The sequence below is a fragment of the Lytechinus variegatus genome, chromosome 17, assembly GCF_018143015.1.
Source record: "Lytechinus variegatus isolate NC3 chromosome 17, Lvar_3.0, whole genome shotgun sequence".
NCBI lineage: Eukaryota > Metazoa > Echinodermata > Echinoidea > Temnopleuroida > Toxopneustidae > Lytechinus > Lytechinus variegatus.
Window position 1 is genome coordinate 11,075,537 of NC_054756.1, and position 13,172 is coordinate 11,088,708.

The following is a 13,172-nucleotide window of genomic DNA, read 5'->3' on the forward strand; positions in this document are numbered from 1 at the left end:
AATCATGTTCCACTGAATTTCATATACTTTTCATTTCCGAAATAAATAGATAGATAATAATTATACACTCATAAAATTCATGACGGTAAGAATCATATTCATATAATTAGACAATAAAAATAGGTGAAAAATTTGTCGGGAAACGTTTTTTTAAATATATTTTATAAAAAAATACGGAATATAGTTTGAAGGATAAAAAAAATGATATAGGCGTAGATCAGTAACAAAAGCAACAAAAACCCTAAAAATAATTGCACTTGGTGAAAGGAACATTTTATATAGTGTATTGTACTATAAAACTTATCAACAATATATTCAATCACAACAAAATTACACACTTTTTCACTCAGAAGTGCAAGTAAAAAAGTTCTTAAAAAAGGTAGAAAAAAGAAGTCAGGCCTAATATACATGTATGAATGCGCGCGCTAAGTGAGCGGGGTTAGGGCAGTGGTGAGCGGCAATGGGGCAGGCGCAAGGGTGCCGAAAACGGCCAATTACACAGCGGTGCTTTGAAGACATATAATTATTATCATATGAAACGATTTTCCAGCATTTTTTCTTTCAGATGACATATAGAAGTAGGGATATCGTAGCTATTTGAATGAAATATAAAGGAACATACGTAAACTGAGCGACGATTGGGCAGCGTACGGTACGTCACGTCGCTGTAGTTAGCTAGCTACAACGCTATCAAATTACGCGCGCTACAGAATACGTCATTCGTAATGAATATTCATTTCTAACTCCGGGCATTGGAATTCATTGCTTACCGATGATTGTAAACAAACGTAGACTCTTCACTAGTCGCTTTTTAGCAATTTTTGCGGAGAATGCCTTCGCCAGGGTGTAAAACGGAAACGCGCGGGCCGGCCGCGGCAGCTATGCTCGTGAGCAAGGCATTTAATGTACAATGCTCTTTTATCATGCTTTCAAATCAATGGAAATGCTATATGCATTATTGCTAACTTGGTGTGCACTTGTTTGTTTAAAAATATCACGACGGTGGACAGTGGCGGACCGTGACCCGGAGGAGACAAAGCATTGGGGGGGGGGGGCACAGCATTGTTCACAGACAATGCAGTGCCCACCCCCAATGCTTTGAATCCTCTGGGTCACGGTCCGCTACTGACGGTGGATGTGCCAACGAACTTTCAAATAAGTTGCTTGACCTATATATCAGAACACAGACAGACCACAGACATGACAAACACTAATCGCGGGCGTGTCGGCAAGGTGAATTAGGTGTATACCAATGTCGAGATAGGTGCATTTATTTCGTTAATTAATCCCGTTGTCAATTTGTTGTAGAACTTTGAACTGTAATGGTCTGTAATGGGGTGTAACGGCAGATGCGTTTAGCTAAATTACCAAATTACCATTTACCAAAATATGCCTCAAATACTCACGACTCATTTTGGCATAATTATGTAGGTACATAAAATCAGTTTACCAAAATGTGCAGAAGTTCACAGTGGCGATAAGATGGTTCTGATAAAAGCCAATAAAGTAAAATATTGATGAAGGTTCACTGAAAGTCTAGAGTTATGTTTATTTTCGTGAGGGCTGAGAGTCACCTCTGCCGAACGCATTCCACCCTGCTCCCATTTCCCGAATCATTGATGATCTTAACACATTTCTCTTATGAAATCCAGGGAGTAAAGAAAGATTACACTCTAAATTGCAAGGATATAAAATCAAACTAGGAATAACTTTCAATCCAAATAAATTAAATCTAAATTGAATTGAATTTGAATCCTTTGAGATTAAAAAAGGGAATGTTTAGGATTAAATCTAAATCTCCAATTCGATTGGTCACTTACTGCAGTCCACATGGATTTATTTTAAATCCCTGCAATTTAGAGTTAAGCCAAGACGTATAAATGGCATTTTGGATATAACATTAAGGGGAATATATAAAAAGAACTTCTTTGTTAGTTTTTAAAACATTATGCAAAGCCTTTCATACGAATTGATAAAGAGCGTAATAATATTCCATTGATTTACAATGCTACGTACTTGTATGTTTAAATTGTCACTTCCCACTCTATATTTTTTGGTGTTGTTTCTGATGTTAAATAGTTTGTATTTTGTATTTTTGACGTTGACTGTTTTTTTGATGATATAATTTACAGTTAACTTGACATGTATTTTAAACTGCAGGGCGCCTTTGTAAAGCAGTTTTAAGAACTGAACAGGCCTACCCTGCTGTATAAAATAAATAAATCGTAAATAAGTATACAAAGTAATGAGTAAATAAATTTGCTCGAAATCATTCATTCATTCATTTATTAATGACACACAAAAAATAGTATTCCGGTGCGAAAGTATTATCGGAAGTGCAAAATAAGCAAAGAACTCAATTCGGGTATTCTCTAAAACTACACATACCTTTCGATCAGGTCGATTGAGTTCAAAGAAAAGGTACTTGTAATGCTAACCCTAGGACCCTGGACCCTGTACTGTAAAGCACTTACATAATTTTCCACCCCATGTAGGCAGTTTTGATCATGCTGAAAAAGTCATGTACAAATGAAATGTTGCAAACTAGAAGCTCTGTAAGACGAGGCCTATGCCCCCCTCAAAAAAAATGGTTTTGAATGAGTACAACCAAGGGCGGCAATTTATTATGGCTGGAGGTGAAGGGGGGGGGGGGGTAGGCGGTCGCAGGATTCTTCACACCAGGTCTGTATCGCCTGGGTCAGCATGCTCACGCTGCACTAAAAGGGATGGTCCAGGCTGGAAATATTTATGTCTCAATAAATAGAGTACATGTAAAATTCACAGAGCAGAATGCTGAAAATTTGATCAAAATTAGACAACAAATAACAAAGTTATTGAATTTTAAATATTTGAATGGAAAACATAAAACATGCAATCTAAACCTCCAAAGCTAAATGAACTACAATCATTCTTCTGAACCCAAAACTCTTTTTTTTGTCCTAACTCTAACCCTTCGCCCTCTGAGATACCACGACCGGAACAAATGTCGCTGGGGCAAATGTTTGTGTCACCCCGATGGTTACAATAATCATAACAGTTATCAGCAGCAGTCCTTTTTACGTCTCGAGATAGCACACAGGGAGTATTGGTGAGGTACGTATGTAGCAAGCGATCTTCCCTTCATTGTGGGAGGAGGGGCTCCAGGAGGTAGGACAAAACGAAAGTGGCACAGAAGGTGAGAAAAGAACAGAAAGAGTTCCACTTTTGCCAGCTCCTCTCCAATGCACCTTCGGCGACCTGCAAAAATTAAATATAAAAGGAAAAGTTTTATCTCAGAGAGAGAGACGAACAGACGGACAGAGAAAACGACTAGAGAGGTGCGGTCCAAATTTTTATCAAGTTCTTTTACTGCGTGCTCCGGGTAAAAATGGCAGAGGTATAAATTACAGGGGTAAAAATGACAGAAGTAATAACGTCTTGGGAAGCTAAGTCTGTGGTCATGTGAAGTTTTTAGCTTGGTTGTGGAATAGTTTTGTGATTTCTTGATTAATTGAAAGAGACAATATAATTCGAAATGAAAAAGTCAAAACATAATTTACATAGTAGGCGTAGGAGTAAACATACAATATAATGACAAATAAATAGTGTGTGACCTCATCAGGTTCCCCATTTACATACGGCTCATGTTGTACGTATAAAGCTTTATGAACTAAAGCCAAATTCCGAAATGCTAGTACTTTATTTCTTAAGCGATTGTAATGAAAATTTCAGTATCATACTTGCTTCATTGCCTTACTGATTCCAAACTTTTGTAAGAGTGCATTTGACTTTGGAAATGCCAATCAAAATGCGTTGCTTGTTTACATGCACTTTCAGAAATGCATACGAGATGGAACGAACTTTACAATTTACCCATCAGATATCAGTTCTTATCGCCAAACAACATTCTCTTGTACACATAATTGTGTAATATAATACGGTAATAAGGTATACTTCATAAGCAAAGAGAGACTGCGAGTGAAGAAAAATTATCACCCTGATAATACTTACCGATGGAGAATGGAATGAGTTCCTCCCTCTGTACAACCTGCTTAGTGTTTGGCTCAAGAAACCTGTCTGGATTGAACTCATCAGGATTCTTCCATAGGTCTGGGTCATGATGAATGGCCCACTGGTTAGGTAGGATGACAGTCCCTTTAGGGATGTCATAGCCATTGAGGACAGCGTCTCTGGTAGTTGCGTGGGGGACCCCCAAGGGCACGATCGATGCCTTTCGCTGAATCTCCAGCAAGGTTGCTTCTGTGTATGGCAAATTAGGTTTGTCCAGTAAACTAGGCAACCTATCCAGACCAACTACCCTGTCTAATTCCTCTTGTACCTTTTGTTGGACATCCTGATTGACAACCATATAGAGAAGTGCCCATTTGAGAGTTGTGGCTGTCGTCTCTGTACCGGCAACAAAGAGATCAGCAACAGCCACTATCATGTTCTCGTCATTAAACGAACTCTTGGTAGTACTTTCCTTCCCCATGCTTGCAGCTTGGGCTATTTTGTCAGCATACATGTGAATGAAACATGTTGCTGGGTCGGACTTCTTAACATAATCCTGTTTTATTTTTCTAAAAAGGGGGTACATGTACTTGTCAAAATGAGCTTTGCTTTGGAGGCATTTCTTAAGACCACTCCGAGGTAAAAAGCGCAGGAATGGAATAAAATTGAACGCACCTCCTACTTCTGTGACTTCAACGATGGCCAAGAGTGCTTCGATGACTCCCTTAAAGTCCTCATCGTCATAATCAAACCGTTTTCCAAGATTCAACCAACAAATGATATTCGAAACTGAGACAATTATGTCATGAAACGGACAGAACGGTTCAGAGTGACGTCCTGTAAAGTTTTTTACAAGGTGTTTAACCTCCTCTATAATTGTTTCTTCCATTCGAAACTTTCCCATGCCCAGAGATCGGAGCGCAGAAAAGGTGAAACGACGCTGTTCAGTTTGGACAGGGCTGCTGTATCCAGCGATGAGACCTAGAGAGAGAAAGAAAGAGAGAGAGAGAGAGAAATAGGTTTAGAAAAAAAAATACTATTCATTTATTCATAATGTGAAGCATCATTCAGGTGATCCCCGCCGAAAGGAATTTCTCGTACAGGCATACCTTGAATATTGAACACGGCTTTGGGCCTTTTCACACGTAAATCTGATTTAAATCAAAGTGTTTAACATGCCTATTTGGTCAGCCTATCAGAAAATTTTAGCCATGTTGTTGGGATTTCAATGATGATTCCAGTGAAAAATAAGGCCCATGGCAAATTTTTAGCACGTGTAAAACCAAACTAGAACATGATTAGAATCACGAACGCATGCAATCATCATTACGATGATAAACGAAATACCAAATATTTGATCAAAATCGGACACGGAATAAAAAAAAGTTATCACATAATAAAAACACACGATTTCAGTGAAAAGGATCTTTGCATGTTCTCATGAATATTCAATGAGCAATTAATTATGCCACATCCCTAATACTTCTTGTGAAATTGTGTTTATTAAAATGTTGTTCTCCAATGATAATAATAAAAAAGATTGACAAAGGATTTAATCAATAGACAGCCCTTGCTGTAACATATTTCCTTATAAGGGAGACGTAATATGAAATCATTATGATTTAATATAATAACATAAGGAAAATAAGATTTGATAGAATCTTCATCATTTTATTTGGTGAAATTTGCTTTATTTAATTAGATATAATCATTTCCATTCCGGTGTAACATTTCAATGAATATGTGTTAACATGCATGCACGATCATGAACTCGTATCTTACTAAACAAACTACGCGAGTACAAGGTTCGAGTTGATTTTTTTTTAACGATAATTCGGATCTGGACATGGGAAGTTTAAGCACTTTTGTAGTTATAGTAGACTTGTTAACTGCAAAAAAAGGGCTTACGGCTGCATTATTGAGTACAAATGTCCCACTTGGCACAAATGTTCCTTGAGTCAAAAGAAAAAGATTCATCCAAAGAGACACGCTGTATCTATGCAAATAAGCAAGTAATTTGCATAAATTTGCATATTATGTCGATATAGGAAAAACAAGTAATTCAGAATAAATATTTCAACAGAACTGCCCTAAAATTTGAAATAAAGACTTAGGGTAAGACAGGGAAGAAAACTGTCATAAAATAATTGGGATATCCTTGTTTATTATTACCTAATTTACATAAATTATGCAAATTATAATTTAAAACAGAGTATTCTTTCAAGAATCCTGAACTGTTTTTATAAATAACGGCAATTAATACAAAATGTCAACATTCTACATGAAAGAGAATATATTAGCGAAAACATCGATATGCTTCATGACAGTATTAGTGTCTTAATTTGCTTAGAAAGAGGGCAAATATGTCAAAATGTATGACGTGATATTGCGCTAAAACGAGACCAAAACAACCTCTATATAACAGTCACACTCACGAATCGGACAATAAAGCGATCAATGGTATGTCATTCGAGATAACACAATCTCAACACAATAGCTTCCATCGGCTTCTCGTATCGCTTTTGTTGGTGTGTCTGCCACACCGTAATCTGTGATACATACGGGCAAAATGCATTTCGGTATCGGTAAAACACTATTAATTTTGTTTTATTTGTTTCTAATTGGTTTCTCTTGGAAAATTTACAGGAGACATTGCTTTGCAGGTTACTGCTTAAATGAAGCTCTGGCACATGAATCATGACGAATGTAGCCCACATCAATCCATATTTTAACTTTGTTAAAATATATGTCTTTTGGAGACCCCGAAGTGGCGAAACTGCATTCCCCGCGGCATTCTCGCTACTTTACAAAACCAGTTTGACTTGTATTATCGACTTGGAAAAGACAGATATATGAGACATCAGTGAACATGTTTCCTGAAGATAGTTTTTTTTTATTATTAAAGCCTATACGTCCACGGGAGCCCTCCGTATTTACTCCATCATCTCTCTGTATTTCGACACTAAATAAAAATATATCGTGTTTAAAAACCACCGGCAAGGCAAGTTGCGTTTTTGGTATAATAAAGCAACTTTTATATCTATATTTCATATTTATCTATATTAATAATATTATCAATGTTATTATTATTATTATTATTGTTCTGCAGTTTGTAATAATGTTCTAGCACAGTAAAGGCTATAACCCAACAGGAGCATGCCTAGGATACCCTTTTCCCTTTTGGTTTTATGTATTAAAAAATAGTTTATTGTCTTTAGAACTCTTAAAAGATTACTTTTGTATCAGGGGCGGAAATTTCTCCCAAAAGGTAGGGGGGACAAGGGTCTGGAAAATTTGACAAGCAAAAAAATAAAACGCTATTACCTAAAATTAAAGGTCATTTTGACGAAAATATATTTGACAAGCAAAAAAAAAATTAATTAAAAAAAAAGGTCATCTCGTCCCAAAACGTACGTTTTATTCCCATTTTGAGTGATATATTTCTTAGCATCACCAAAGACCCCAAAAAGTAGGGGGGACATTTGATATTGTGTCCCTCCTACTATTTTGAGTAGGGGGGGTCCCCCCTGTCCCCCTGGGATTTCCGCCCATGGTTTGTATTGATATCTTGGAATAGATTGAGGAGAAAATACTCTACAATTCACATGTAGAAGAGCTGTAGTACATTGAAAAAAAAAACACACGTAAGCTCTAAAATACTCAAACCCCTTTATTGCTTCCACTCTATGTTAAATTTAAATATTTTCAGAGACAATTCGGGAGAAAGATACATTTCTACTACACACAGTAAAGCCTCTTTACTTTCTCCTCTTGAAAAAAACAAACATAGAAGGCATTGTTTTATATCTCATAAAATAAGTTCGTGTACATGACGGTGGCCTGTCAAAGTTGCCCAACCCTTTATTTTGTTTTGACAATATATATTTAGAATATCGTCTAAATGAAGCCCTCATCTGGAAAAGGGCACTTATTAAAGGCAGCATCCACATTACATAGAGGAGGCCCTGGTACTTGGAAGCGGGGGCTGAAGCACAACGCAAGATTTTCCGGACGAGGGGGGGGGGGGGCGGGGGTGCTGCGTGTGTTATTCTCGATAGATAGCACCCCCTGGAATTCCGGCAGATGTGACAAAACGAAAAAAAAAAGAAACGTTACCCAAAAAAATTCATTTTGTAGTGCAATCCTTTTTGTTTATTTCCTGTAAAATTTATTGATGTAAATTTGAAAAACGAAAAAGGTTCAATGTAAAATTTTGGTCCCAAGAAATCAACAAGCTTCAGCCCCCTCTTCCAAGTGCCAAGGCCTCCTCTATATAATGTAGATGCTGCCTTTAATAAGTGCCCTTTTCCAGATGAGGGCTTCATTTAGACGATATTCTAAATATATATTGTCAAAACAAAATAAACGGTTTTTGGCAACTTCGACAGGCCACCGTCACGTACACGAACTTATATTATGAGAAATAAAACAATGCCTTCTATGTTTTTTTTTCAAGAGGAGAACGCAAAGAGGCTTTACTGTGTGTAGTAGAAACAGTGGCGTAACTACGGGGGGGGCATGGGGGCACGTGCCCCCCAATCGGCTGGCCCAAAAAAAAAGGGGGAAAGGGAGAAAAAGCGGGAGAAAGGAAGAGAAACGTAGTGGGGAAAGAAAAAATTATGTTCATTATAAATGTTATATTATAATTATGTTATATTACATGAAAAAGCATTTTTTTTCAAACTTTATGAAACATTATTTGCTCACAGGGCCTATGACTTTATTGTTCCTGGTGCTCGCATAGACCGTTTAAAGAGTAAATAGAGTAAATAAATAATCCTGATGTACTAAAACCTCCTGTTTTCAAATCAATACTGTACACCAAATACATTACCTCGCAATTCGAGTCATAATTTTTTCATGTAGTGACATTTGTTCTTTTTTATGACTACTTAAATTGATTTCCCTATTTAAGGTCTAATATAAAACATTTCCTGTCCGTGCTAACGTTCGCATTAGTTGTTTGGTGAGATGTCTACTCTTCAATGAATTTCTAAAATCAGTCCTTAAAATGTCTAGTTTTCTGATCTCAATATCAAAAATTTTCAGCTCGCGCTTCGCGCTCGCATCATTTGATTAATGAAATACGTACAGTCTTAGTGAATTCCTGCAAACAAACAAGACTTAGAATGCCCCTCTTTAGGTCTGAATTTCCGAAATTTTCAGCTCGCGCTTCGCGCTTGCAGTATTTGATTAGTGAGATGCGTATGATAATCATGATTACCATGTCTCCAAAAAATGCTTAATGTGTTTATATGTAATTCTAACAAAATCAGCAAAGGTTGGTACTAGCATTAGATGACTTTGCTGAGATATGTATAATCTTAATGCATTCCTAAAATATATTCCCCATTTTGGGTCAATATATACAAAAATTTCAGCTCGCGCTTCGCATTGTATAGCGAGGCAGGTAAATATCATGATTACAAAAAAAATTGCTTATAATGTCCCTTTTTAGGTCTGAATATCAAAAATTTTCAGCTCTCGCTTCGCGCTCGCATTATTCAATCAGTGAGATACATATCCGTTTAATAGCACTGCATGTCCTTAAAATGTTTCTATTAGGTCAGTATACCTAAAAACTTAGCGCGCTTCGCGCGCTCCCTAAGTGACTCGATTTTTTGCTGGTGCCCCCCAATGCCGTGGCCCACGGTACGCCACTGAGTAGAAATGTATCTTTCTTCCGATTGGGCTCTCAAAATATTTAAATTCAACATAGAGTGGAATCAATAAAGGGCCGTGTGGCTGTTCTTCAATTTACCACAGCTCCTCTACATGTCAGTTGAAGAGTATTTTCTCCTCATTCTCATCTATTCCAAGGTATCAATACAAACAAAAGTAATCTTTTAAGAGTTCTAAAGACAATAAACTATTTTTTAATACATAAAACCAAAAAGGGAAAGGGTATCCTAGGCATGCTCCTGTTGGGTTATAGCCTTTACTGTGCTAGAGCACTATTACAAACGGCCGAACAATAATAGCAATAATAATAATAACAATAATAATATTAATAATAATTATAATAACAACAATAATATTAATAATAATTATAATAATATCAATAATGATGAATGTAAAGATATAGATATAAAACTTGCTTTATTATAACAAAAAAACGCAATTTGCCTTGCCGATGGCTTTAAAACAAGATATTTTTTGTATTTAAAGTCGAAATACGGAGAGGGGACGGGGTAAATTCGAAAGGCTCCCGTTAGCTTAAATAAACAAAAATATTTTTTTTCAGGAATCATGTTGTCTGATGTCTCATACATCTGTGTTTTCCAATTAGATAATACAAGTCAAACTGGTTTTGTAAAGTAGCGGGAATGCCGGGAGATATAGTTTTGCCACTTTGGGGTCTCCAAAAGATATATATTTTAACAAAGTTAAAATATGGATTGAGGTAGGGTACATTCGTCATGATTCATGTGCCAGAGCTTCATTTAAGCAGTAACCTGCAAAGCAATGTCTCCTGTAAATTTTCCAAGAGAAACAAATAAAACAAAATTAATAGTGTTTTACCGATACCGAAATGCATTTTGCCCGTATGTATCACAGATTACGATGTGGTAGACACACCAACAAAAGCGATACGAGAAGCCGATGGAAGCTATTGTGTTGAGATTGTGTTATCTCGAATGACATACCATTGATCGCTTTATTGTCCGATTCGTGAGTGTGACTGTGACATAGAGGTTGTTTTGGTCTCGTTTTAGCGCAATATCACGTCATACATTTTGACATATTTGCCCTCTTTCTAAGCAAACTAAGACACTAATACTGTTATGAAACATATCGATGTTTTCGCTAATATATTCTCTTTCATGTAGAATGTTGACATTTCGTATTAATTGCCGTTATTTATAAAACAGTTCAGGATTCTTGAAAAAATACTCTTTTTTAAATTATAATTTGCATAATTTATGTAAATTAGGTAATAATAAACAAGGATAGCCCAATTATTTTATAACAGTTTTCTTCCCTGTCTTACCCTAAGTCTTTATTTCCAATTTTAGGGCAGTTCTGTTGAAATATTTATTCTGAATTACTTGTTTTTCCTATATCGACATAATATGCAAATTTATGCAAATTACTTGCTTATTTGCATAGATACAGCGTGTCTCTTTGGATGAATCTTTTTCTTTTGACTCAAGGAACATTTGTGCCAAGTGGGACATTTGTACTCAAAAATGCAGCGTTCAACCTCTTAACAAGTCTACTATTATGAACAAAATGCAGACCTTTACATATCAAACTTGACAGTGTGAAATGGGAGCATTAATATTTTTCTTTGGTATATGTACATTGACTTGAAAATATACGCCATTTCCTCCTAATCATTCAAATTAAGCAGGCAGAACACAGCATACAAGCTTAATTCTAAATTTGATAAAGTGAAAAAGAAATCATTAAATAAGAATCATCAATGAATATAGCATTACTTACAAAGTATTCATTGAATATGATACACAACTAATGAATCAGTTCTATTAAATTACGAGAAATTAATGTTTTTCATGTCCATGGTCATGATCACCATTACTATTGGTGCTGAATCTGTAAGGCGAGCCTTGAGTTTATTCTTATTCTGCTGTACCATCGAACATTGTCATTTCGTGCATTTTTAATGGTTGGACTTTGATCTATATGCCGTAATACAATGAAATAAGATGAGATCATACTCGTATCGAAATGAATTATTTTCACTCAATCTCAATTCTATTATTATGTCGGAAAACGGATTCATTCCAATTCGGTTATGTTGTAGAGGGCCCATTGGCCCTTTAATAAAGAAAATAAATCTCACCTTTGCCCCCTGATAAATGCTCTATCATAGTTATCCTTGGCCGATCACAGAAGTCCTCTCCAGATCTTGCAAACGCCTGTTTTACAAGGGAATAGTCACTTAGTACTAGTGTATAGAACGATCCCATCTGCATACTAAAGATCGGTCCATATTTTTTGGCCATGCCGGCGAGGATCTGGTGCGGAGGGTGTTCCCCGGCGAGGCTGAGCAGGCTTCCGATGATCGGCCATTCAGGAGGACCCTTCGGCGGGAAATTGGCTTGTGTTCTCCTTGTCCGGGAACGAATCAGCATCAAGGTAACAAGGAAAGTTACCAGTCCCAGAAGAAACGTTGTAAGGCTTATCTCTAGTGTCATCCTGACCGGTGCCTGTAGACGTCCTCCTAGAATGCATGAAACTCGCAAAAATGTCTACTTTAGATGTTACGCCAGCTGGAATAATGTTTAAATGGGAACAGCACCTTGCGTAGTCGAGCCATCAAACATTGTAAACCGTACGTACATGTTGTGTACTGCATGCCCGCTGCGCCTAGTCGCAGCTAGCCAACAACATCCCCCCCCGGGGGGGCAAGGCCATGTGTGAATAAGGATAACAATAATAAACAAACCCAAGTGCTGTGAATCAATAAGGCAAAAGGTGAATAATAATAGGCCATCATTTACAAGTGGGAATTAAAAAATACTATAAAACGATGTATCTACCAATGAATGTTGCCAGTATATTAAATATGAGATATTTTTTGTAGTCTTGCCTGGTTGCACAAAATATGGCGTTCCAATGGAAATACTAGAAACGCAACACCAAATTAATAAAACAATGTTCTTTAATTTTAATTCATAAGATTTGAAAATAATAAATGGATGCAAGTAAAAATACGTGAGTATTGAATAGTACCCTTGAGATGATTTGTCATGGAACAAGTTGTTGTTTTTTTTACTCTAATGGTGAGTCAATTTTTTTTCTTGCTCATATAGCAAGTCATTTTTTTTTTTTGGGGGGGGGAACTTCCATCCCTTGGATATCTAATGGTGCGTCCTTATATAATACATCTCTGACGTTTGACAAGATGCCTAAAGCAAGATTACTATCAGCCAATCAAATCGAATGATTTCTGTAACTTTAAGCTGCTATTGCTATATAACTTGTTATTTTAACATGTTTTATGTTAAACTGGCCCCTAGACCGTCGATACACAGTTAAGGATAAACACCAGCCCTTCCACGACTGCCAGATACTGTACAAGTTATCTTATTAACATCTGTAACCTTTAAAATGATTCAAAGGCGTTAAATTAAACATTCACGCTTGAATGATCATGCAGAATGCGATAAGCTCTTTTTTACGTTATTGGAAAAAATGCAATTTTTAACTATGGA

The 13,172-nt window shown here is 36.5% G+C and overlaps 1 protein-coding gene across 1 annotated transcript; it reads right to left on the minus strand.

Moving 5' to 3' along the window:
• Positions 1–2,442: 2,442 nt before the first annotated feature.
• On the minus strand, positions 2,443–12,319 carry LOC121431270 (cytochrome P450 2U1-like). Its single transcript, XM_041628780.1, has 3 exons — positions 11,798–12,319; positions 3,991–4,971; positions 2,443–3,237 (listed from the first exon to the last, which is right to left on the minus strand). Exons 1-3 carry the CDS (start codon positions 12,150–12,152, stop codon positions 3,041–3,043), a joined length of 1,533 nt encoding a protein of 510 aa, XP_041484714.1. The 5' UTR covers positions 12,153–12,319; the 3' UTR covers positions 2,443–3,040.
• Between the last annotated feature and the right edge of the window lie 853 nt (positions 12,320–13,172).